This window comes from Erinaceus europaeus, chromosome 13 (assembly GCF_950295315.1).
Source record: "Erinaceus europaeus chromosome 13, mEriEur2.1, whole genome shotgun sequence".
Classification (NCBI taxonomy): Eukaryota; Metazoa; Chordata; class Mammalia; order Eulipotyphla; family Erinaceidae; genus Erinaceus; species Erinaceus europaeus.
Genome location: NC_080174.1, coordinates 13,458,618 through 13,484,343, shown reverse-complemented (window position 1 = coordinate 13,484,343; position 25,726 = coordinate 13,458,618). Strand labels below are relative to the sequence as shown.

The window sequence follows — 25,726 nt, the reverse complement described above, 5'->3', positions numbered from 1 at the left end:
CTAAGAAAAAGAATTTTTGTTCTAAAACTAAGGCTGCATTCACTCTTTAACAAATCTTCAGGTCCTATATGGTGTAGCACTGTTGGTATGCATGCGACCCCTTCTGTTTCATTTGGTTTAAATCCCCCCTGCTTAACACTATTCTATTTACATAACCACTTCATTCTATTTACATAACCACTGTTAACAAGTTCCACCCTCCCTCCAGGGCATTTGTGGTTCAGTGATAGGATTCTCACCTAATCTGCCCCCTCTTTGTCACACTCTGATTTTCACCAGTCACTTTTCTCTCCACCCTCTCTATGTCACATCCTGTTTCCACCTTACTTGGCAAGTATATATAAAGACAGCATTGTGAGTTTTACAGTACTGTACCTTTAGTTTAGCTCAGCTCGGCTTAGATTGTGCTGCGTCCTGCATGAATAAAGAGATACTGCCTACAGCTCAACCATGAGTCCCTGGTCGTCTGTTACCCGCCCGTGAAGCCAGCCCATTGAAAACAACATAGCCCGGAGAAAACAACATAGCACATTCAGTCTACTGTAATGTATCTACCAAGACATTTTACATAACTTAAAATGTCCAAACTTGAACGTCCCAGGATACCACCCAAGTTTTAACATTTTTTATATACTTATTTTTTTCTTTTTAAAAAAATTTCTTTATTGGGGAATTAATGTTTTGCATTTGACAGTAAATACAATAGTTTGTACATGCATAACATTTCCCACTTTTCCATATAACAATACAGCCTCCACTAGGTCCTCTGTCATCCTTTTTGGATCTGTATTCTCTCCCCGCCCCCACACCCCAGAGTCTTACTTTGGTGCAATACGCCAATTCCAGTTCAGGTTCTACTTGTGTTTTCTCTTCTGATCTTGTTTTTCAACTTCTGCCTGAGAGTGAGATCATCCCATACTCATCCTTCTGTTTCTGGCTTATTTCACTTAACATGAATTTTTCAAAGTCCATCGAGGATCGGCTGAAAATGGTGAAGTCACCATTTTTTACAGCTGAGTAGTATTCCATTGTGTATATAGACCACACTTGCTCAGCCACTCAGCTGTTGTCAGACACCTGGGTTGCTTCCAGGTTTTGGCTATTACAAATTGTGCTGCCAAGAACATATGTGTACACAGATCTTTTTGGATGGGTGGTCTCATTTGGTATTCCTCCTTTTTTTTTTTAAACTAAGTCCCATCTAGCACTGATTATGACTTAGAACTCTAAGTAGTAAAAAAAAAAAACCAAAAAACTGGTTTTCTGTCACTTAACTCTTGGGTGTCTATAGTTTAGGGCAGGATCGTCTCTTCACTGCAAGGAGTGCAATCACATTCTTTTAAATGTTGTGAACAGGGGCCAGGTGGTCGTGCACGTGCACCTGGTTAAGCACACACATTACAGTGTGCAAGAACCCAGGTTTAAGCCCCTGGTCCCCACCCACAGAGGGAAAGCTTCATGAGTGGTGAAGTAGGGCTGCAGATGTCTGTTTCCTTCCCTCTCTATCCTCTCAATTTCTCTGTTTCTATTCAATAATAAATAAAATTTAAAAATTAATTGTGAACAATTTTTTAATGACCTATTTGAAAGTTACATCATTTTTTAAAAACTTTTTAAGAATTTTATTTATTTATTCCCTTTTGTTGCCCTTGTTGTTTTATTGCTGTAGTTATTATTGATGTCGTTGTCGTTGGATAGGACAGAGAGAAATGGAGAGAGGAGGGGAAGACAGAGAGGGGGAGAGAAAGATAGACACCTGCAGACCTGCTTCACCGCCTGTGAAGGGACCTGCCTGCAGGTGGGGAGCTGGGGGCTCGAACCGGGATCCTGACGCTGGTCCTTGAGCTTAGCGCCACCTGCGCTTAACCCGAAAAGTTACATCATTTTAAAGAACTTTTCAGTGACTATGGAAAGAACTTGTGTTTTGATGGATCCTGTAGCTTAAGTGTCTTTCACATCATGGTAAATCTACCTCTGGGTGTGAATCATACCTTCAGCTGAGAGACTCTTTGAAGTGACAGTTTCTGCCTTCAAATGTTATTCTGGTTATGCCATACTCTCAGGGTTCTGAGAAGAAGCTTCAAGTGGAAGAGCTGGTACTAATTAAAAAAAAAATTGATCTCAATCATGTTGTCCTTATCAAACAAAAAATGCTTTTCATCAAACCTCTGGGAGAAGCCCGAGTGGGATGTTAACATTCTTCCTCTAGTCTGCTAGATCCAATTCCTCGAGCACTTCAGGATCAGATACTTATTTCCCCTCTGTCCCCAGAAAACACTGCACTTTCATACTCTTTCCTCCTCTTCCTCTTCCCCAATAACAGCATGATTCTCTAATATGAGGTGTGGCATTTCTTTGGAGAAGTGAATCACAGAGCAGGGCTCAGAGGAGACCCATAGGTCCGCTCTCACAAATCCTCTCCATATAGCTTCCGCCCCAAGAGCCACGGACCAGTCTGCATTTCACCCTCAGTGGTAAGAAGGTGACTCTTCCTCCAGGCCATGATAATGATTGAGATTGAGAAGCAAATGTGTATTTTATTGCTGACTTTAAACCATTAATCTCCCCAATAAAAAATAGATTCCTGAGATGGGATTTATTAAATAGCAGTGACAAAAATAATAGTCTTTATCTGGTGTGACTTTAGTGGTTAAGTGAAACCTGTCCATTTGCTTTCTTCATAAGAGCACTGCCTAGTTCTTTTTTTTTTAATTTTTTAAAATTTAGTTTCCCTTTTGTTGCCTTTGTTTTTTTAAAATTTTTTTTATTGTTGTTGCAGTTATTATTTATGTTGTTGTTGTTAGATAGGACAGAGAGAAATGGAGAGAGGAGGGGAAGACAGAGAGGGGGAGAGAAAGACAGATACCTGCAGACCTGCTTCACTGCCTGTGAAGCAACTCCCCTGCAGGTGGGGAGCCAGGGGTTCGAACCAGGATCCTTACACTGGTCCTTGCGCTTTGCACCACTTAACCTGCTGTGCGCTTAACCTGCTGTGCTACTGCCCAACTCCTGAGCACTGCCTAGTTCTATCAGCAGTGTCAACGTTCAAACCTGGGACCTCTTCCACGCAAGTCCTGTGCTCTAATCCTGCACCATCTTTCCAGCACAAAACCTGTCCACAGAAAGGTGGCAGTCAGCACATGTGAGACTGAACTCGACAGGATACAACTCCCTGCCCCATCTCAGTCTTTACACACCCTTTCTTTCCCAGATTTCACCATCACAAAACAGCCTCATAGAGCCACAAGCCCAGATTCTTAATGGCTTGAGGTTTATGAGAAGTGACGCTGAAGAAAGCACCCAGAGGACCAGCAGAAGCACAGGAACCTATGTACAGGGAAGCCTGTGGTGGGGCCAAGTGTCAGAGAGCTGTGAGCTCAGGGAGAGCTGAATCTATGAAGAGCAGACAAAGATGCATTGCTTGTCATGAACAGTTTGAGTTGTCGATGCCCCCTTCCTCTCCCAGTGTGAGGGCTACTTGCTAGAACCAGCATTTACTTTCCCAAGAGGACAGCATTCATAACAAAGTGTTAACCTTGAGACTAACCACCTGTATCCCAAGCCGAAATTTCTTGGAGGAAAAAAGTGGGGACAGACCTGAGGCCATCCAACATGCAATGGTGCTCACTTCACAGTTTCAGGACCAGGAGGTGAGGAGTGGCCCTGCTGCCCACAGCCATGTGTGTGGCATGTGGGGAGCTGGGCACTACTCAGGGCTGCCTCTGTCCCCTCAGGCTGCTTGGGGACCCATTCTCCTGTCTGCAGGTTTTAGTCCTCCATTCCCCCACCTCCAGTCCTTCTTTTTGTACAGGAGATTGTGAGGAGCCTCACAAAGCACCCTGCATTTTTCTGCCTCCAGGAGCCTGGCATTCCTTAAAACATCAAGCCAGCTCCCCCTGCTCCACCCTGCATTCCTGATACTATGGCCTATCTACGTAATCATTGTTTTGCCTGAAAGATCCCCACCCATTCCATTCCTTTGATCTATCTTCTTTCTACCTTTAAGACCCTCCCTGCCTGCAGGATGGTATTAATCCTACCAATTAAAACCCTCACAACAGTTGCTAAGGAAGTTCCTACCTTTCCAGCTTCCTTTTGCCTTTCTCTAGCCATTTCCGTTTCCAGCTTGCCACTTCCGGGTCTGCCCTTCAAAAGCCTTGGCTCTCTGATCAACATAGAAATTGCATTGTCTTGCTGCCACGAGCTTGGTTCCTGAGTCATCTCCCTCACGTCGCTGAGTGAGTAGCAGTCCAGGCTCTCTCCAGTCGAGTTCTCTCCAACTCAGAGAGTATGCACACAGGAAGAGGCACCCCCACGCTGGCCCAGCACTTAACCCAGTGTACCACCGACAGACCCCCATCTTCATTTCTATCACAGCTGAGTCCAGACCTGGACAACCTTGGTGAGAGGTTCAAGGCCAGGAGGACGAAGAGTCTTTTCTTCACTCTGACAGTAGCTGCAACGACAGGAGGCGAGATCCATGAGTTTCGCGGGAACGCAGGAAAATGCCGCAAAGTCCTGGGAAGAACAGACTAGAGTGGGAACTTGCTCAAACAGCAGCTTCCTGACTTCTTAGGGAAATTCAGACAAAGTTAGAGAAATGCAAGTGTAGGGGAGAGAAGATTATAGGGCTAATTACATCCATTCATTCTCGGAATACAGTGGGGAGTGTGCCCTTCCTACACAGCTCAGCTGAAAAAGCTGTTCTCTGAGAAGAGAAAGTGGTCAGAACAAAAGTCAGGCTGGTTCAGAGCAGAATCTTTGTTTGGAGGAGGTCTGGCCCAGTGTGGGTGGTTGGACACTGCCAGCACCTGCCATGGGGTTGTGGTGCTTGGCAACTGGTGATGCTCACAGCCAAGCTGGATCAGGACACCTGGCTTGGAGAAGATCACATCAAGAGCTGTGTTCACAGCTTAGCAGCAGCCTCTAAACCCCATCTCCTGGTCACCTCTGCTGAAGGCAGGGGTCTCTCAGAGGCTCAGGGCCTGGCCTCTGTGGGAGGCAGCTGCCGTGTGCCTGTACCAGTCTAAGAAGCCAAGATTCCCAGGGTCCCTGGAGACTGGCCTCATCTTATCTTACTCAGTCTCTGCTATCAGTCAAGCCACTGTGCCATCAAGCAGCCCTGAACTTTAGGCTTCTTCTTTTTTTATATATTTATTTTATTTATTTATTCCCTTTTGTTGCCCTTGTTGTTTTATTGTTGTAGTTATTATTGTTGTTGTTGTTGTTGGATAGGACAGAGAGAAATGGAGAGAGGGAGAGGAAGACAGAGAGGAGGAGAGAAAGATAGACACCTGCAGACCTGCTTCACCGCCTGTGAAGCGACTCCCCTGCAGGTGGGGAGCCGGGGTTCGAACCGGGATCCTTATACTGGTCCTTGCGCTTTGCGCCACCTGCGCTTAGCCCGCTGCACTACAGCCCGACTCCCGAACTTTAGGTTTCTTAGTGAAGCTGCAAAGCCTTCCTCTCTTTGTCTTGAATTAAACCCTGTCCACGTCTTCTTAGGCCCTGAATGGCATCTCCGAGCTGGTCCACCCAGTGTGAACTCTGCCTGTGACATGTGTACCTGCTGTCCCCAACAGTCCGCACTGGCCAGTTATCTTCCCGAATAGACACTGATCTGAGTCACCTGTGAAGGCATGTCCAGGAGGCCTCAGCCCTTTCTCCCTTCTCCCATAGCCCTAAACAGTGAGGAACTGTCAGATCCCAGGGCTAAGCTCATCCCAGTAATTGCTCTCCAGGGATATGGGGTCTTACTCACCCACACTCATTTCTGACAGGAAGGTCAAGGGGAGAGAGGTATGGGGGGGATTCCCCTTCTCTTTCCTCTTGCCAGGCCACCCCCCACTCCCTTCCCACCCAGTTCTGCCCACAGTACCTGTCACTCTGAAGGTCTCAGCACAGGGTGAGCAGTATGGTGACAGAGCAGGTGTGAAGCACAAACAGGACCCAGGGGATATGGGTAGTGGTCCTGCATGGCGCTGCACCTTGGATCAGGGCTGATGCTGCTGAAATGGAAGCAGAGTAAAAGCCTCACCTCAGGTTCGAATCAGGGGAGATGCTCCTCCACCCCACAGCCCAGCCTACCCCACATGCAGAGGGGCCCTGACTCTGTGGCGGGTGGTGAGGAAGGAGGAAGTAAGAGAATGACCCCCATCTCCAATGGGCTCATTCAGCTAAGGGGGGAATAAGGGCCACCTCTCGCCTGTCCCGAACACAGAGGTGACAGGGAATTTCCTCACAGGAGCTGGCATCTGAAGTGGAACCGAACCATTTCCAGAAATAGAGCAGGAGGCATGAAAAGCGATACAGGCATGAGAGCACAGTAAGAAGAAAGTTCTGGAAGCAGGATGTGCTGTCTAGTCTGGAGCCGGCAAGCAGTGTGCTCATCCCACAGTCTGAGCACAGGAATGAGCAGCGAGGGAGAGACGTCAGGAGAGAGGAGAGGGGATACTGCTCCAGGAACTTGCTGCAGATGGCTCACTTCCACACACACACACACACACACACACACACACACACACACACACACACACACACACACACACGGAGAGGGGAGCTATAAAGGAGGATTTCACTTAGAGCCATGAGTGCTGTCAAGAAAAGCCCCACACAAGCTGTCTCCAGATTGCAGCCTGGCTGGCACAGGCTCTGAGACAAAGCCAGGGGCTGACCCTCCCGCACACAGAGGGAAGCAGAAGCTCAGGCTGTTACAGCTGAGGATCCAGCGTGTCCTCTGCATACAGAGGTGTGGGCAGGGCAGAGGCAGAGCTCAGCGTCCTCACTTGCAGTCAGGGGCTGTGCCCTGCCCACCTTCATCTTCCCTTCCCACTGGGTGACTGAAGCTTGACTTGGGGAGTCCGAAACGACTCCCTCTCCCCCACCTCAGTTTCCTGACAGGGTTTATTTTGGAGAACATCAGTGTCTTTTCTTTTTTTCCTTTGACTTTTTTTTTTTTTAAACACATTTCCATCCCATAATGAATTGTGTACTTAGGAACTGATAAGGAGGTGAGGAGAGCCTTCAACCCTGACACCAGAAGATGTTTGCATGCTGTGGTGTTTTTTCCTGTCTATGTCTCTTTATCTTAATGACAAAAAGTATTCTGGTGGCCAGGCTGTGGTGCACTCAGTTAAGCACACCTAGTATGATGTGTGAGGACCTTCACAAGGATCTGGGTTCAAGTCCCCCCCCCATATTCCCACGTGCAGTGGGGGACACTTCGCAAGCAGTGAAGCAGTCCTGCAGGTGTTTATCTTTCTCTCTCCCTCTCTAACTCCCTTTCCCCTCTCAATTTCTGTTCTACCCAATAAGATGGAAGAAAATGGCCACCGGAAGCAGTGGATTCATAGTGTGGGCACCACGCCCCGGTGATAGCCCTGGTGGCCAAAAAAAGTATTCTGGAGTGGTGAAATCACACATGAAGATTCTGCTTCTGCAAAGTAAATGAATACTTTGCAAGATAGACAGATAAGCAATGACTAATAGATAGGTGGGTAGATAATGATAACATTGAATGGAAAGACTAAGATGGCAGAAGCCCACCCAGAGTCAGCACCAGTGGGAGAGTGCTCACAGCTGCTCTGTGGCAGGGGGTCTCTAGTGAGCACCAGTGTAAGTGAGAGCCCACTGTGCTGGTGCTGGGTCTCCCCAGAAATGTCAGGCACTCATTTCCACCCAGCCTCAGCTTCTAGGGGGACTTCTGATGCCAGTCATCCAGTGAGTGTGACACAGCATCTCTGTGGGCTTGGCTTGCACTTCCCTGATGACTAAGGATGTAAAAGTTCATTCCATGTGCTGGGCAGCCAAATGGAGAGCGGAGGCATGGGCTGTGCACTCTGTTGAACCTCCTGCCCACCTCTCTGTCGCAGTTATTTCTCCTGTGTGACCAAGGTGAAGGGGGTCTTTCAATTTTCAGAGGATGACATTTTTCATCACATTTTACACAAACATTTTGGATGAAATTACTTTCCTCTCTGCAATGTTCTAGGAGCTCTGGCTACAGCATGGCTATACTTGGAGTTGTGGAGAGGGGTTTATCTACCTGATTCCCACATGGGGTTGATGTGTGCTCTTGGGAAAGAGCAAATGTATGCTTGTCTTCACTCCCCTGGAGAACTCACACTCTGCAAGTGTCAGAAGCATGATGTCCCCTTCTCAGTCCCCTTCACCAGGATTCACAGCTGCACTAGTGCCTGCAGGTCTGGGGATGAATCCTTCCCTGTAAACAGATGTGTACTCAGCATATTCTGTCCCCAAGTCTATGAGAAGACATTCCTGGGTCCCTGCCATCACCTGTGGGAGTGTCCACAGGCAGTGATCCTTTGCCAGCAGGTGTGGAGACTATTATTGAGTCAGAGCACTTTTTTTTTTTTGCCTCCAGGGTTATTGCTAGGACTCAGTGCTGGCACTGTGAATCCACTACTCCTGGAGGCTATTTTCCCCCCATTTTTGTTGCCATTTTTTGTTATTATTATTGTTATTAATGCCATTGTTGTTGGATAGGACAGATAGAAATGGAGAGAGGAGGGGAAGACAGAGAGGGGGAGAGAAAGATAGACACCTGCAGACCTGTTTCGCCTCCTGTGAAGCGACTCCCCAGCAGGTGGGGAGCCCAGGGCTTGAACTGGTATCCTTACTCTGGTCCTTGTGCTTTGTGCCACCTGAGCTTAACCTGCTGTGCAAACGCCCAGCTCCCCAAGTCAGATCACTTTTAGCCTCATGATTCAGCTCTGAAACAGAGGCAGTCAGAACCTTGTTCCATCCTCTTGTCCTTCCCACTGCCATAAGACAGTGAGGCTTCATGTTGACTCAGAGCTGAGCCTGTCCTGGTCAGAATTACTCAGTTCCTGGAGGTACTTACTGTAATAGGCGAATGTCTCCTGAATTTACAAGCAAGGTTACAGTCTCCAGGAGGTGGGGCCTCACCCTCTCTCCTCTCCTTTCCTGCACAGTGCCTGCCCCTTAGTGACTAAAATCAGATGACAGTTGAGGGAGCACTGCTGTGGCCTCTTGGCTCACATGCTAATGCAGATGTGAAGGACAGTGTTGGAAAAGGAAGCAAACTGACACGCCTCGTCAAGACATGAATTCTGAGATGCTGATGCTCCAGGCTTCAGAACTGTGGACATAAATGGCCTTGTCCAGTATCAGTGGACTGAGCCAGAATGAGGGTGCTCTGGAAATTCCACTGTCTGCGACATCTGGTGCAATTCCTCTGAGAAGGATGGCTGAGGGGTGGTGGGGGTGGGGGTACATGGGATTCTCCAGTGTTAGAATCCTCTTCCCTGATTCTTGTCTCCAAAGAGCCTCTTAGTCTCCCCCCCCCCCCCCCGGATGCTGTGACCATGCCCCAAGTGATCATACTCCTGCCGGCACAGGAGAGGGCACAGGAAGTGGAGTAGACAACGAAGTGGAGAAAATGATGCTATATGCAGGGAACTTGAAAAAACAGTCTCCTCTCAGCTAAAATTCTTAATAACTGCACTCTTACACACACACACACCTGGCAAATACATGTGCAGAAAGCACATGGGAAGGAAGGTAGGAAAGGAGGTGCCCTAGTTTTCACATGTAAACACAAGCTGTGAGACCAGGTGGTGGCGCCCTTGGTTAAGTGCACCCATTACAGTGCACAACCTGGGTTCAAGCCCCCAGCCCCCACCTGCAGGGGGAAAATTTCATGAATGGTGAAGCAGTGTTATAAGTATCTCTCTGTCTCTCTCCCTTTCTATCCCCATTCCATCTAAATTTCTCTGTCTTATCAAATAAAATAAAGTTAAAAAAAACAACAACACAGGCTGCAAACAGAGAAGGTCCCCCCTCAGCTCACCATCAGGGTACTCCATCTAGAACCCCTCGTCCTCCTGCTGCTGCTGTTCCTTGGGATGCGCTTATCTGAGACTGTATGATGGTCACTCGGGGACCTTTCTTTGCACTGGCCTTCCTCTGTCTGGACTGGGGACTCCCTGGACAGACAGGGTGCAGGAAGGTTGGCGCACACTCCCACCACGTGGTAACTCTGACAGTCTGTCAGCATGGTGACCTAGCTGAGGTGCTGAGGTGACCTGACTTACCCAGCCTTCTGGAGACGGGCTGGTGGGCTCCATGGATCAGGTCAGAGTGTGCAGTGTGGTGATGTTGAAAAGGGACCCCCCACCATGCTCTGCTGTGGATGTCCCATCAGGTCCTGCTTCCTGCAGTGATGCTGCTCGTCATATGAACAGTCACCTCACACAACCACTTGGATTCTATGGGTGGTGATGATGTGGAGTCAACCCACACTGACCTCCCAGTCTGGGGCCCAGAGCAGACAGACGCATACTGCCGAGGGTGACAGACACTGCAGAGAATGACAGACACCGCAAAGAGCTCTGCTCTGTGTGCTCAGGGGGCTGGGAGGGAGAATGCATCCTGCCTGGAGAAACTGGACATCTTGACAGGAGGGAACAACAATGCTGAGATGAAAGGGGATTCCAGGCAGAGACAGTTCTGAGCAGAAGGCCTGGAGGCAGCATGGGGCTAACTGCTGGGGCAGCTGGACCTGAGGGTGAGGGTGGAGGGGCTCCACAGTGAGAAAGACTCCAGAAGCAGGTGAGGAAGAGGGTGCATGAGAATCCCTGCTGAGAGCCCAGAAAGGAAGTCCAACTCTGTCACCTGCCTTCTTGTCCCAGCCTGAGATATGCTCAGACACTGGGGCAATCTGTCACCTTTGTTTCTGTTACATAAACAGAAGGAATCCCCCCTTCTGCACATTTTCTCCTTTGGTATTTTTGGTATTCAGTCCTCCCTTCCCCACTCTCCATCTCCACCCTTTGGTGGTCTTCCCATCCTGATCAAATAAATCGCAAAGGCTCCCAGTTGGATGTCAGATTTACAGAAGAGAGGTGACAGTGGATCAGCGAGATGAGCCTTCGCCTATTCAGCTCGGAAGACAGGGAACACCCAGGGCCTGCCTGTCCTTTGTGACTGACCTCATCTCTGGATTCCAGGACTGGATCCATTGACAGTCATCCAAACAAGAATGATTCAATTCCAGTGTCAGAAAAATCCAGAAAAAAGCTAATTTAGTTACTGAAGATAAGTGTTTGATAGGGCATACTCCTTTCACTACAAATGTATGCAGTGACTATGTATTTAATTATCACTGTTTAGGTTGAGAAGACTGATTTAATGATCATTAACACATTATTAATGATCATTATTCTTCTAGCGTTTGCCCTTCTTCCGTAGCCAGTCAACAACGTCAGGTTGAGCCTGATGTAAAGTTTCGAGACCTCCTTTGAATCTGGAGAGGTGGCAGTCTCTGACTATGTGGGTCATAGTCTGTCTGGAGCCGCAGGGGCAGTTCGGGTCGTCTCTGGCTCCCCAGCGATGGAACATAGCGGCGCACCGGCCATGGCCTGTTCGATAGCGATTGAGGAGGGCCCAATCATAACGTGCTAGGTCAAAGCCGGGTTGACACTTGCAGGGGTCTGTGATGAGATGTTTGTTCTTTACCTCAGCTGACTGCCAACTCTGTTTCCAAGAGACTGGAACAGAGAAGTTCAGTGTAGGCGTAGGGGACCAGATTGGGTGACGAGACGTCAAGCGTTGGACAGGGTGGGCGAAGATATCCGCGTATATTGGCAGGTCCGGTCGAGCGTAGACTTGGGAAATGAACTTAGATGATGCCGCATCCCGACGAATATCTGGCGGGGCGATGTTGCTAAGAACTGGCAGCCATGGAACCGGGATGGAACGGATGGTTCCAGAAATTATCCTCATGGAGGAATATAATTTGGAATCAACAGTCATGATCAAGATTTCTACTTTCTGGTGGGAAGCTGATGCCTTTCTGATGCTTGATTTCTGTGAAAACTCTGGACTGTGTGTCCTGCTCTCCTCAGGCCTGAAGCTCCTGCTCTCCCTGTGAGCTCCTGTGCTCACTGTTTCACTGAACCTAGCTGTTCTCATCTCTCAGCTCCATGTCACCAAGAAACCGGTCTTTCTACCTCCATTACCACAACCTACCCACTTCCAAAAACTAATACCCAGTATCTAATGGCAAAAGCAAACCCTGAGAGCAAATATTTATGCTTTCAGCCATCTGTACTGAAGGTTCAGGAACCAGAGGGTGATAATAGAAATGATTTTAAAAATCCATTATTGAGATTTGTGTGGGTCAACCTGGTGAGGAAATTGTGAGGATAATGACAGGAAAGGAAGAAGAGGAATTCTTGCTGTTGGAACAGTGAGAGAGAGAGAGAGAGAGAAAGAAATGGCATCTGACTGCTAATGTGGATGGTGTGGTGGGACATATAATTCTCTCATATACACATATTTGATGTGATTTATATATCATAATTGTGTTCTTCTCAATACAACAAAGAAAATATGTCAGCATGTCATGTCCCAGGTATCTTGGTGGTGGTGACAGGCATCACAGATGAAGAAATACAGTTGTGTGGTCAAATAAGCATTTTTCTGAATAGACAGACTCAAGTATTCAAAAATGGACCAAATCTGGCTAAGAGAAATTCCTAAAGATTGCTGTGGCAAGGGCACTGGCGTTTGTTGCAAATTGGTTTTGCTTTTTATTTTATTTTTTAAAGATTTTATTTATTTATTTATGAGAAAGATAGAAGGGGAGAGAGAGAAAGAATTAGATATCACTCTGGTATGTGTGCTGCCAGAGAGTGGATTTAGGACCTCATGCTTGAGACTCCAGTGTTTTGAGACCACCTCCTGGACCACTCCAAATTGGTTTTGTATGAAGCTCATCCTTCTACTAAAAATATCATTTGCTGGTGTCGGAATATGTTTTCAGAAGTCTACCATATCTTGGGGGTTGATGAACAAGTGAGGACTTGAAATCTCATGATAAAAGGTTACCAATACTTACCTGTGGGTTCCAGGATTTTCTGCCAGTGTTTGAAGAATTCCTTAAGCCAGTGACTGCAGCTTCTAGTTGAAATCCTCCTGAAATAGTCTGCCAGGTCCCAGTTGTTCTCCCACTCCTCCTTGATCCCTCTGGCTCCAGGGTCAATGACTGTCCAGGTCATGGCCATTGTGTCAATGAGGGCACTCTGTCCATTAATGCTGAACTCCCAGGATGCACCGGTGCACTCTTCTGCTTCCCTCTGACAGCACAGCTGGGCCTACAGGCTGGGGGGACCTGCACCCCCACACACATCACTACCTGACTCTGAGAGGCCCTCTCCTCCCAGTGCCCAGGGTCTCTCACACTCAGGGCCTGGACTCTCCTCTCCATGACCTGCCCTTTCTTGCCCAGTAGATCCACCTAGTCTCTGAGGAGGGACCATGTTCAGTTGTCACACAAAGCCCCTTTCCTCCTATGTGCTGCCCCCTCCCCTCTCTTGTTCCCTGTCTCCAGCTCCCACCCCCTTCCCAAACTTACCCCTGCTCAGGCTTTTCTCTGGTTTGGTGACAAGCAGGACCATCCTGAGCTCTCGCCCCATTTCTTCCAGAGTTTGGGTCACATCTCCCCATGCTTTGGTGGTCTTGACCTTCTCCCCCAGCAGATCCACAGGTCTGGCCTTACTTCCGTCACTATCATACTGAAGGAAAGGCTTTCCATTCACTGAGCCCTGGGCTTCACACCAGGGCTGTCCACGTGAGAACTGAGATCTGACAGTGAGGTTGAGGCAGAGAGAGTGAGCTCCTGTGAGAGGAGATGCAGGTGTGAGCTGGGGCCTCCCTTTGAAGGGCCTGGCTGCAGAGGGAGGATCTCCATCCCAGGCCCTCCTGCATCTGACCCTAAGTCCTGTCTCTCCTTTAACTCTCTGGGTTTTTGTCACACACTTTAATGCTCCCATGACTACTCAGGTGCATCAGAAAGATTTGCCTGATAATTTTAGGCACATTATCATTTTTATGAACTGTAGAAAGTATGAATAAATATCTTGTCTTGGAACTAAAATTTATTGACCTTACAGAACTTAAAAAATATATAAAGCAAGACATCCTTGAACACAAGGCAAGTACATGATGGTCTCTGGTTTCAGGAGAGGCTCCTGGAGGAGCAGGCGGCCTTGGCAGGAGGGAGAGCTGCCCCCTGTGAGCACAGCACCAGGCTCAAGGCCTTTGGCCAGGTCCCCAGGAACTGGGTGTCAGTAACCTCCTGGGAGCCAGTCGAGTCCCCACACCCTCCCCTCCTGAGAGACCTGTACAGGCCCCACCTGCCTGAGCCCTGGGTCATGCCCCTCACCCTTCTCCCCAGCCACGTGGTGACATCCCAGGACACTCACCTCCCAGAGTCTCCCTGGCTTCCAGCAGCAGCAGCAGAACCAGTATCAGCCCTGCAGTGGGAGCTGCCAGCCCCATCTTCCCAGCAGTTTAGGACAGTGACCTGCAGAAGATGCCAGGTGTGTATGCTGAGTATATTTACACTCACCAGTGGACACTCTGAAGAATTCACTCCAGGGGGCTGGGTGGTGGCGTACCTGGTCGAGCGCATGTTACACTGCAAGGAACTGGGTTTGAGCCTCTGGTGCCCACAGGTAGGGGAAAAACTTTATGAGTAGTGAAACAGGTCTGCAGGTGTCTGTCTCTTACCATCTTTATCCTCCCCTTCTCTATTTCTGGCTATTTCTATTCAATAAATAAATATGATAGTTTTAAAATAATAATTTATTCCAGGGTGACAGTTACTATTGATGCTCAAGGGGAAGAACTGTGTCGTAAAGGGGGTATATTTGCAAATATTTGGGAAAGTAGTGTTAGATAAAAACAATATTTTTATTATTTTTGTTCTTAATTATATAGCTCTATTATATTTCAGGGTGTTCTGGCATCATGCATGACACTTCTTTTTCCAAGTTAATTTTTATTTGTGATTCATAGTGGTTTATAAGATTGTATGAAGCCCCGGGCAGCACAGAGCTTTTTTGTAGGGTCTTCTAAATCCCACTCTTTTCTACCTACCATTTCACAGCTCCTTGTTCCACCCACTGCCTGGCTTTCTGTGGTCCCAAGCTGTAGGGCTGATGATTTTTGTGTCCACCAGCACATTATTCTCAGAACTCAACACTTGTTCTCACTCAGTGTAGATGCTGTGAAGTAGATTTTTCTCTCCTTTGTGGAGAGAAGGTTTAGCAGAGACTGACAGGGTGAGTGTAGCAGCCTGGATCCAGTCAGGAGGTGGAGACTTCAGCAGATTTAATCGGGGGAGTTAATGCAGAGAATTATCCATCTTTGCAGAAGAGGGGCTGTAAGGGAGGGCACACTTGGAAGGGTGAGGGGGCCTTCACAAGGCTGGGGTCACACATTATCAAAAGAGCAGTTCAGCTCTCCCATCTCTGCATGGTCAGAAGCTTGAGACCTGAAGTTTGGAATTCTGAGCATTTCCCTATAAACAATGACCACTTGAAAGCAGATGCTATGATTTCTTTGTGTGCTCTTTGTCATCCTACTATCAACTATCACAGCACTGCATGCGAGCTTAGCAGCTGGGAGCAGCCAGCAGGGAAAGTTCAATCCTCTGTCCTTGGGTTTTGTTACAGGGTCCACTCTTCACAGGGAGAAGGTTTTCTGAAACTAAAAAGGAAACCAGCTGACTGATGATCCCAGGTTAGGGCTCCATCTCTCTCTGTCTCTCTCTTAATGCAGCAGTTTGAAAGGAGCCCAGAACTTGACAGTTGTGATACTGCTGGGTGGTCTACCTAGGACAGGGCGGGGAGAGAAGGAGGGGAAGGAGGGGGAAGAAGAAGAAGAGGAGGAGGCCGCAAAGGAGCCGGAGAAAGATAAGAAAGTACTTATGGGGAGTGGGGTGGGTTAAGCGCCCCCCCCCACCTGCAGGGGCACCGCTTGTGAAGCAAGCGGTGAAGCAGATCTGCAGGTGTCTGTCTTTTTCTCTCCCTCTCTGTCTTCCCCTCCTCTCTCCATTTCTCTCTGTCCTAGCTAACTACGACAACATCAATAACAACAATAATAACTAAAACAAGGGCAACCAAAGGGGAAATAAGTAAAAAAGAAAGTACTTATGGACAGAAAGACATTTGTCCCTAGGCCCTCAAGCTTCCCCTTTTTGAAGTGCGCCCTCCCAAGGAGGGACAACTGGCTCCCAGGCACCCAGGGTCTCAGAATGTTTCCTAGGGAAGGGGCCTTAGAGAGATCTGCCCAGGGTTCTGAGTCTCCTCTCCCCTAGCTCTTTCCCTCTCACCTGGAAGGTGTCCTGGGCTGCTGCTGGTTCTGCTTTCTCTTCATGTAAGAACTCCAGAGGCAAGTGGTTGTTCTGGGTCACTAGGTGGGGGGTGGGTAGGTGGGGTAGGAATTGCATCTGCCTCAAAGATGGTGCAAGTCGCCTTGACGCCCAGTCAGCGCCCTGATGCGGAGGAGAAACCTGCAGTGTTTTCAGCAGACACTGACTTCAGATCTGATGGAGTCAGCAGGCTTCACTAACGACTGAGTTCTCTAAAGTTTAAGGCTTGGTTTCTGCCAGGAGGGTGTGAGTGGGTAGGCAGAGGGTGGAGTCAGGAAATTGTTTACCACAGAGGGGAGATGGAGAATGACTCTTGGCCCTGGTGCAAGTTAGATTGGAGGTCTGGATCTTATTTCCTCCCGGCAGGCTGGGTTCCTCCCTAGCTGTCCTTACCTCAGTGTCTAGAGCTGACCTGCTTAGGAATATGGAGGCAGAGGGCAGGTGCAGTCACTAATTTGCTATAAGGCGTATTAGGCATAAGTTTATATTCATCTATTTCCTACTTTGGTAGCATTTAGCTAAAGGACAAAGAAACAAAAACAAAAACAGGACTCAGCTACAAACACAGGCTCCCCTTTACAGTCCACCCACACTAACTCCGTCTCCACTCACTCTGCCCCAACCTCCCAGGCCAATCTCTCCACATTCTCCCCAACACTTGTCACTGTCATCTTTGTTGCTTCTATTCTGGTGAGTGTGTTGAGGGGGGCTTCTTTGTAGTTATAGTGTACAGTCCCTGACGGTAGGTTGAATCCCAGAAAGTCCTCACTTCTAGGCAGTGATGGTATGTCTCATGGCTATTGTTCCTTTGGATTTGGGGGCAGCAGCAAGTCGTCCCCATGGTGATTGCAGTTCTTCCTAGTTTAATGTTCTGTTACAGATGAATGCAGTCAGAAATGTCTCAAAAATGAAATTTCAGATATTTGTCATTGTGACTCAGAAGATTTGGTCTAGTGTTTGAATTAGAGGATTTTCTTGCTGTGAATAACAGGTTCTAAATTGTTTGAACTGAGGACAAGAATAGCTTATTGTGGCACACTTGGCTAAGTGCACAAATTACTAAGCACAAGGAACTGGGTTCAAGACCTGTCTCTCCACTTGCAGGGAGCCCAGTACATGAGCTGTGATGCATATCTGCCGGTGTCTATCTTTCTCTATCTCCCCATCCTCTTTCAATATATCTGTTACATCTAATAAAAGAGAAAAAGAATAGCTTATTGTTATCTATGACACATTTTTGAAATTTGTGAAATCAAAATAATGGATTTTTCTTATTTTCTAATATTATGAGAGACAGATAATCAGAAGTAATCCATGTTTGAGACTTTATAAGTGAATTTTGAATAAGGTCCTATTATTTTGCTAAGTTCTGTACAGCAGGTGCTGTGTGATGTGGATGAAAAGCTTGGTTTCCAACCCCAGTTCTGACAACTACTGGCTTTATGACCTTAGATGAATCATTAAGCTTCATTTTCTTCTATTTTCAAAGTTAAAAACAAAACACAGTCTGACTAAGAATGATTTTTAGTATTAAACACCATGATTGTAAAATGTACTTAGTGTAATGTCTGGTTAATAATGGTAATTTTTTTTAAAAATTGCATATAACTGAATATTCCTGTTACCAAGAGTACCTTCTTGTGAGTATAGTTTATATATTACATTGACCTTTTCAAGTTGTTTCTAGATTAGAATGTTTCTTGGATGCTATGATCCTAGGTAGAAATGTTATTTTTAGTTATCTTGATTTTATAATGTATAATTTCTTATTTAAATATATCTTTAAAACCCTTTATTGAGGAAATGTTGCTTTATAAGAATGTAGTTGTCACAGGGGTGCAGATTCTCCCCCCGAGAGTGTCAGTGCACCTCACCCTTCATCAGAAGGCCATCTCCTTCACCACAGTACACTGGAGTCTCAGCTGGCTCACAGGTGTGAAGTAGTATCTCCTTATTATCTTTTATTTTCTGATAATTACTTTTTTATGTATCTGTTAACCCTCTGGAACTCTTTTTTGGTGAAGATTATGTCCTTGTCCTCTCCCCATTTTTAATATGGACACTGCAGTGCTTCCTTATAGTATTCCTCACATGTATGTGTGTATATATATATATATATATATATATATATATATATATATGTTTTATTTTTAATTTTTATTGCCACCAAGGTTATCGTTAGAGGCCAATGCCAGCATCACAAATCCACTGCTCCCAGCAGTCATTCCTCACCCCTTTCTCTCCATTTTATTTGATAGGTCAAAGAGAAATGGAGAGGAGAGGGAGAGAGACACTTGCAACACTGTTTCACTGCTCCTGTAGGTTGGGGGTTTGATCTCAGGTCCCTGCGTATGATACCATGTGCATAAAGCCAGGTCACCACCACTGGGCCTCTTTGTATGTATATATATTCTTTTTTTTTTTTTTGGTACCTTTTTTTTAAAATTTTTTTTTAATTTTATTTATTTATTTATTCCCCTTTTGTTGCCCTTGTTGTTTTATTGTTGTAGTTATTATCGATGTCATTGTTGTTGGATAGGACAGAGAGAAATGAAGAAAGGAGGGGAAGACAGAGAAGAGGAGAGAAAGACAGACACCTGCAGACCTGCTTCACCGCCTGTGAAGCGACTCCCCTGCAGGTGGGGAGCCGGGGGCTCAAACCTGGATCCTTTTGCCAGTCCTTGAGTTTGGCGCCACCTGCGCTTAACCCGCTGCGCTACCGCCCGACTCCCATATGTATATATATTCTATGTATGTTTGTTAATTCCAGCAAAACAATGCTCCACGTCCTTGATGTTGGTGACAAGCATTGTAGATCAGGAGATGCAGCTGTGGGACTAAGTCATCTTCTTGTGAAGGAGTAGATCAATTAGTTAAACGCACCAAATATAGCAGGAAAGTTCCCCCAAAGACTGACATGGCAACAGGGATGGGATTTCCATCAAAGAGGCCCATTGTTTCGTGTGTGTGTGTGTGTGTGTGTGTGTGTGTGTGTGTGTGTGTGTGTGTGAAATTAACCTAATGTCTAAACCATCATTGCTGGTGATTGCAGGCTTCCAGAAGAATATTATACCTTGGGAACTGGGGGGACAAGTGAGGATGTGAAAACTCATATGATAAAAAGTTGTCAGTATATTGTTTACAGATTACATAAATTTGCTAATACCCTCTTCTCAGTTCCGTTGGTTTCTTCTTGCTTGCTTCATGGCAATATGTGAATATGGACGCAGCAGATGTACATCACCGGGTTGAAGCATGCAGTCAACGAGGTCGATGAAAATGAATAATATGAAAGTGAACTTTGGTAGTCGTTTATGTCTGGTACTAAAATAACAAAAACAACGCAAGACTGTCATACATAAAAATATACCTTCTGGGGGCTAGGTGGTCATGCACCCAGTTGAGTGCCACTACACACAAGGAAGGAGGGTTGGGATGGCATAATAAGATGTAATATCTGCTTAAAGAAAACTAAGACTGATGCAAAGGAGAAGCCCTCATGTGCCGTGATACATACAGGCTTGGGAATCATCTAGTCCATAGGTACTGGATTTTGGATGCGGTCCTGTGCTGGGTGGGTGGGGGGCTAATAGGAAAGGAGGAATGTAGGAAACACAGTCATTGACTCCACAAACAGGAGGTCCACACAGAAATCTACCATACTGTCACACATACACATTCATACAGGGGAGGCACAGACTTTCAAAGAGGGCTCTCACACCCTCCACTCCTGCTCAGTTACCTGCCAACTCCAGCATTTGATCCCAAGGCTTTGAGAATTCCTTAAACCACTGATTGCAACTTTTAGCTGAGACCTTCTTGAAATATTCTGTCAGGTCCTGGTTGTCTTCCCACACCTTTTTGATCCAACTGGCTTTAGGATCAATGTCTGCCCAGGTCATAGTCATTGTGTCCAGGATGGCTCTCTGTCCACTGACGATGAACTCCCAGAATGTACCAGAGCACTTTTCTGCTTCCCTCTGAGAGCACATATTGGCCTGCAGGCTGATGGGAACTGCACCCCCACACATCACCATCTACATCTGAGAGACCCTCCCCTCCTCTCCCAGTGCCCAGGGTGACTCTCACACTCAGGGCCTGGACCTGCCCTTTCCTGCCCAGCAAACCCACCTTGTCTCTGAGGTGGGATCATGTTCAGCGGTCACACAAAGTCCCTCCCCTCCTGTGTGCTGCCCCCTCCCCCCCTGCTCCCTGTGTCCAGCTCCCACCCCTTTTTACACTCACTCTTGATCAGGCTGTCCACCACTTTGGTGACAAACAGGGCTGCCTTAAGCTTTTGCCCCACTTCCTCCAGAGTTTGGGACAATTCTTTCCATGCTTCACTTTCCTTGACCATTTCCCCCAGCAGACCCAAAGGTGTCTCCTTGAAGTTTTCACAGTCACAGTAAAGAAAAGGCTTTCCATCCGTGAAACCCTGAGCTTCACACCAGGGCTTTCCAGGTAAGGACTGAGATCTGATAGTGAGGTTGAAGCAGAGAGAGTGAGCACCTGTGAGAGAAGATGCAGGTGTAACCTGTGAAGGACCTGGTTGCAGAGAGGGGTCTCCATCCCAGCCCCTCCTGCTCCTGACCCTCAGTTGTGTCTCTCCTTTTACTGTCTGGGCTTTGTCACATACTTAGATGCCACTGCAAACCTGTGGCGCATTTTATGGATGAAGAACAAAAGATTGCTCTTTCAGCTGTTAAATTTCATTAGTGATTTAATAACGGTTTACGAGATTAGAGGAGCATGGATTCGCCACATGTATCACCAAGGTAATGTGTGATTCTGCCACCCCACCTCTACTACAATAACCATCAAAATTCTTCTAAACTCTTAGAGACACATCTACTAGTTCCTTATCTGTTTGTTTGACTAATCATATAGTTCAGTTTTCTCTATTTCACATATTAGTGAAACAAGCTTGTTGCCTTTCATGTCCTTATTTGATTTTTACCTTAGATTATATCTAGTTGTCCCAAAGGACAAAGTAGCATCTTTTTAAACTGCAAGGTTGTAACATGTGCACTCAACCAGGTGCACGACTGCTTAAGTTCATAACTTCAAAGTAGTATTCTTTTTTTTTTTTCCTCCAGGGTTATTGCTGGGCTCGGTGCCTGCACCATGAATCCACCGCTCCTGGAGGCCATTTTTTCCTCTTTTGTTGCCCTTGTTGTTGTAGCCTTGTTGTGGTTATCATTATTACTATTGTTGATGTTGTTGGATAGGACAGAGAGAAATGGAGAGAGGAGGGGAAGACAGAGAGGGGGAGAGAAAGATAGACACCTGCAGACCTGCTTCACCGCCTGTGAAGTGACTCCCCTGCAGGTGGGGATCTGGGGGCTCAAACCGGTATCCTTAACGCCGGTCCTTGCGCTTTGTGCCACGTGTGCTTAACCCACTGCGCCACTGCCCGACCCCTTCAAAGTAGTATTCTGCTATGTATATGCCCCATAATATCATTACTAGGTCATCTGTCGGTGGGCATTCAGGCTGCTTCTACTCTTTGGAGGTGAATAATGCAGCTATGAACACAGAGGTGAGTATATCCCTCTGAATGAGTGTTTTACCATCTTTTGGGTAGGTGTCTAGGAATGTTATTACTGGATCATAAGGTATTTCCTCTTTTATTTAGGGACTCCCCAGTGTTTTCCATAGGGGCCGTGTCAGTCTGCATTATATTGAGCCTCAGGGTTGAGAGAGCTTAACTTTAGGCACTCTGCCAGTGAATGAAGACTAGCAGGCATTCGCACAGGACATCCCGATATGCGACAGTGGACACCAGCAGTGTAACAGACTCCTTTTTACACCATTCTCCCCAGTTGTGTTGATGAAGGTATATTCTCACAAGTGTGAGGTAGAGTCTTAGTGTGGTTCAAATTCACATGATAAGTGAAGTGGAACATTTGTTTATATGTCTGTGGTCTATCAGAGAGCTGTGTGTTCATATCCTTTGCTTACTTTTTGTTGTCATTTGGCTATTAGCCCAGTAAATATTTGATTATTAAATATCCATGTTTTTGATCCAGTTTGAGTTAATTTTATGATGCTAGTTGGTGACTTAGTCTCACTTTTCTATATGTAAATGTCAAATCTTCTCAGCACCATTTGTTGAAGAGGCATTTTGTCCCCTCATTGAATGGTTTAGCACCTAAGAAAAAGTTTTGAAAACAGTATTTTGAAGAATTTCTGGATTCCAGACATCCTAATACTCCTGCACTCTGAGGCACAGGTCTAGATTAGGTCATGAGTTAATGAATTAATTGAGTCCACAGACCTACAGTGGCCACAAGTCTGATCCATGAACCAGCACCCCTTCCAGAGTCTAGAGTTGTATAAAGGTGATCTGAGTGGTCCAGGAGGTGGCACAGTGGATAAAGCACTAAACTCTCAAGCATGAGGTCCAGAGTTCAATCTTGGCATGTACCAGAGTGATGTCTGGTTCTTTCTCTCTCTTCTGTCTTCCTCATTAATAAAATAAATAAAATCTTTTTTAAAAAAAGAGTGACCTGAGAGTTAACTCAATATTTCTTATGGGGGTATTCTTGATGAAATGGCTTTGAGACAATGGCATGTGTACTTAAGTTTTAAACACTCTTACTGTATTCAGACGTTCCCCCCCCCCCCGAGAAATGTATCCTGACCTTTATCTATGTGATGTAGAAATACCAGTTACAGAAATCTTGACATTTGCTCTGATGTATGTTCACTTGAAAGACACTTTAGAACTTCCTCATTCTTCTTTGCTGTCATAATTTTGTCAACAAACACACCATTGGAGGACTGGTGTTGGTTGCACACTTGACACTGTCCCAACTCAGGATGTCCTCCTGTGTGTGTACCCTCTGGTCCTCTTCACTCCCTGGCAGAGTGTCTGAAGTTAATCTCTCTCAACCCTGGTCCCAGAATCCTGTGGAGGTTCCCCCATACAGTGTCTTCTCTTATAACTTAAAATCTGTCTGAACATACAGGAAATTTAAAAGAAAGGAAACAAGATATCCTTGAACACATGTCAAGCTCATGATATGCCCCTGGCTCAGAAAGGCTCCTGGAGGAGCAGGTGGCCTTGGCAGGAGGGAGAGCTGCCCCCTGTGAGCACAGCACCAGGCTCGGTGCCTTAGGCCAGGTCCCCAGGTACTGGGTGTCAGTAACCTCCTGGGAACCAGTCCAGCCCCCCACATCCTTTCCTCCTGAGAGACCTGGACAGGCCTCACCTGCCTGAGCCCTGGGTCATGCCCCCTCCCTCCTCCTTTTCTCCCTCCTCCTCCTCTTCTTCCTCCTCCTCCTCCTCTTCCCCAGCCAGGTGGTGACACCCCAGGACACTCACCTCCCAGAGTCTCCCTGGCTTCCACCAGCAACAGAACCAGCCCCAGCCCTGCAGTAGGAGCTGCCAGCCTCATCATCCCAGCAGTTTTGCAGAATGAGCTACAGAAGTAGCTGTTGTGTGTGGTGTGACTATATATCTATATGGACACGTATATGTTTCAGACTCCTATAAAGACAGGCAAGGGGCAAGGTCAGAGCAGAAGGCACAGGGATTGACCTTCCTTTTCTGCACTCAGGCAGCTCCACTATCCCTCCAGGTAACTGGTCACAATTTCATCTAAGTAGGCCCTTTATGATGTCAGTGTTGGTCACTTTCGGTTGTTGGAGTCTCAGGGACCTGTCCCCTTGGCTCTTAGTCCTGCCTGTTCCTCCTGCCCTCCCCTCCCAGGAGTGGTGATTGGAGTAGATGCCATCGCTCTAGCTGTCGGGGACCCCTGGGGATAAGGGCCATCCTCTCTGCCCACCTGTGAGCTGGTATCAGCATCATCACCTGTGGTGACCACCAGGTTACTCTGTCAGTCCTCTGTCTGAACGTCCAGAGAGAAATCCAGGTGATCAGGTCAGGTAGAGTTCTCAAATGAAGAATCTCCAAATATTTATTTATTTATGTATTATGTTTATTTATTATTAAATAAACACAAAGAGAAATTGAGAGGGGGAGAAGAGGGAAAGAGACAGAGACACTTGCAGCCCTGCTTCACCACTTGTGAAGCTTATCCCCTGCAGGTAGGAACCAGGGGCTCGAACCTGGGTCCTTGCACACTGTAATGTGTGTGCTTAACCAGGTGTGCCACCACCTGGTCCCTCTCCAAATATTTCTAAGCAAATATTTTCATATGATGAAATGTGCAGACGTCAGCCACAAGAGAGTTCTGGGAATTCCTTTGTTCTAGGCTTTCAGTTTCTGTTGGAAACTGTTGAGGACAGAAGAGACATGAAGTACCTGGGGGGTCACAGACACTGCTGCACCTGCACCATGCCAGAACACATGTTCCCCAGGCACAGGAGGGAAATTGCTCCCCAGGAAATGGGAGTGGTGACTGGTGTGGCTTGGGAAGGGGAAGGCCGGGCTTGGGTGTGAGAAGCTAGACCTGTGAGTGTGGCTTCTCTTTCTCTGTCTAGCTGGACCCTCATGGAGATGTGAATAGAAGGGAATCCTCATTTCTTTCCTTTCTCTTTCCTGCTATCTTTGCATAAATGGACATATTCTCGACTTTCTTGAATAAAGTTAAAACTTCCTGAAAATCATGCTCTCTCCAGTTCTTTGTTGAGATTATGCATTGATAAACTTTTTTACAAAATATTTTCCTTTTTGCTGCCCTTGTTGTTTTATTGTTGTAGTTATTATTGTTCTTGATGTCATTGTTGTTGGATAGGACAAAGAGAAATGGAGAGAGGAGGGGAAGACAGAGATGGGGAGAGAAAGATAAGACACCTGCAGATCTGCTTCACCATTTGTGAAGTGACTCCCCTGCAGGTGGGGAGCTGGGGATTCGAACCTGGATTCTTAAGCCCTGCGCTACCCCCCCCCGCCATGCATAATAAACTTTTAATGTTGGGGATACAAACTCAGCTGGTAAATTCCTCACAGTACAGGAACCTCAGGAGGACACTCCCTGCCAGCTGCCTGGTAAGTCTGGAGCCAGGAAGGAAGGGTGGAGGTACAGCTGCCATGTTGCCCTCACCCCAGTGGAATCGGAATTTAGAAGTGGGAGTGGTTTTAGGGTGTTGGAAGGTCTGTGAGCAGGAAGCAGCCTTTTTCAGAGAGGAGGAATGCAATTCGAGGGAGCAGTGTCAGTGCCAGGACTATTCTCCCACTCACACAGTCCCACTTCTAAACAAAATTCTGGGGAAATTTCTCTACTTCCACCCACAGTCTAGCTCAAAATCAGGAAAGTCCTGATGTGGGTTCTTGTCTGGCTATGGTGCTCAAATGCACAGAAAAGACATCAAAGTAAGTCCACAGACAAAGTGGCAGAAAGGTTGTAAGTTTTCTGAGGCAAGTGGATGGAGCACCCTGAGGGACCAACAGCAGTTAAGTGTGAAGCTGGAGCTGGTTCTGTGCTCTACTGTACACAGAGCTCTGTATTGGTCTGGTAGAAGGCAAACAGCAGTGTTAAAGGGATATGGGCTGAAGGCATCTACCCCCCATAAGGGTCTGTCATACATTTTTTTTTCTCAGCAAAGAATTGAAAGGAA

The 25,726-nt window shown here is 46.8% G+C and overlaps 2 protein-coding genes across 2 annotated transcripts; both read right to left on the bottom strand.

Moving 5' to 3' along the window:
• Window positions 1–530: 530 nt before the first annotated feature.
• On the bottom strand, window positions 531–16,300 carry LOC107522173 (retinoic acid early transcript 1E-like). Its single transcript, XM_060205125.1, has 7 exons — window positions 16,163–16,300; window positions 14,250–14,350; window positions 13,383–13,663; window positions 12,884–13,139; window positions 5,879–6,008; window positions 1,895–4,518; window positions 531–1,609 (listed from the first exon to the last, which is right to left on the bottom strand). The coding sequence occupies exons 2-5, from the start codon at window positions 14,323–14,325 to the stop codon at window positions 5,896–5,898; spliced, it is 726 nt and encodes a 241-aa protein (XP_060061108.1). The 5' UTR covers window positions 14,326–14,350; window positions 16,163–16,300; the 3' UTR covers window positions 531–1,609; window positions 1,895–4,518; window positions 5,879–5,895.
• Window positions 16,301–19,313: 3,013 nt separating this feature from the next.
• Window positions 19,314–23,862, bottom strand: LOC132542481 (retinoic acid early transcript 1E-like). The gene is made up of 4 exons (XM_060205064.1): window positions 23,529–23,862; window positions 20,447–20,710; window positions 19,944–20,216; window positions 19,314–19,525 (listed from the first exon to the last, which is right to left on the bottom strand). Exons 1-4 carry the CDS (start codon window positions 23,602–23,604, stop codon window positions 19,404–19,406), a joined length of 735 nt encoding a protein of 244 aa, XP_060061047.1. The 5' UTR covers window positions 23,605–23,862; the 3' UTR covers window positions 19,314–19,403.
• Between the last annotated feature and the right edge of the window lie 1,864 nt (window positions 23,863–25,726).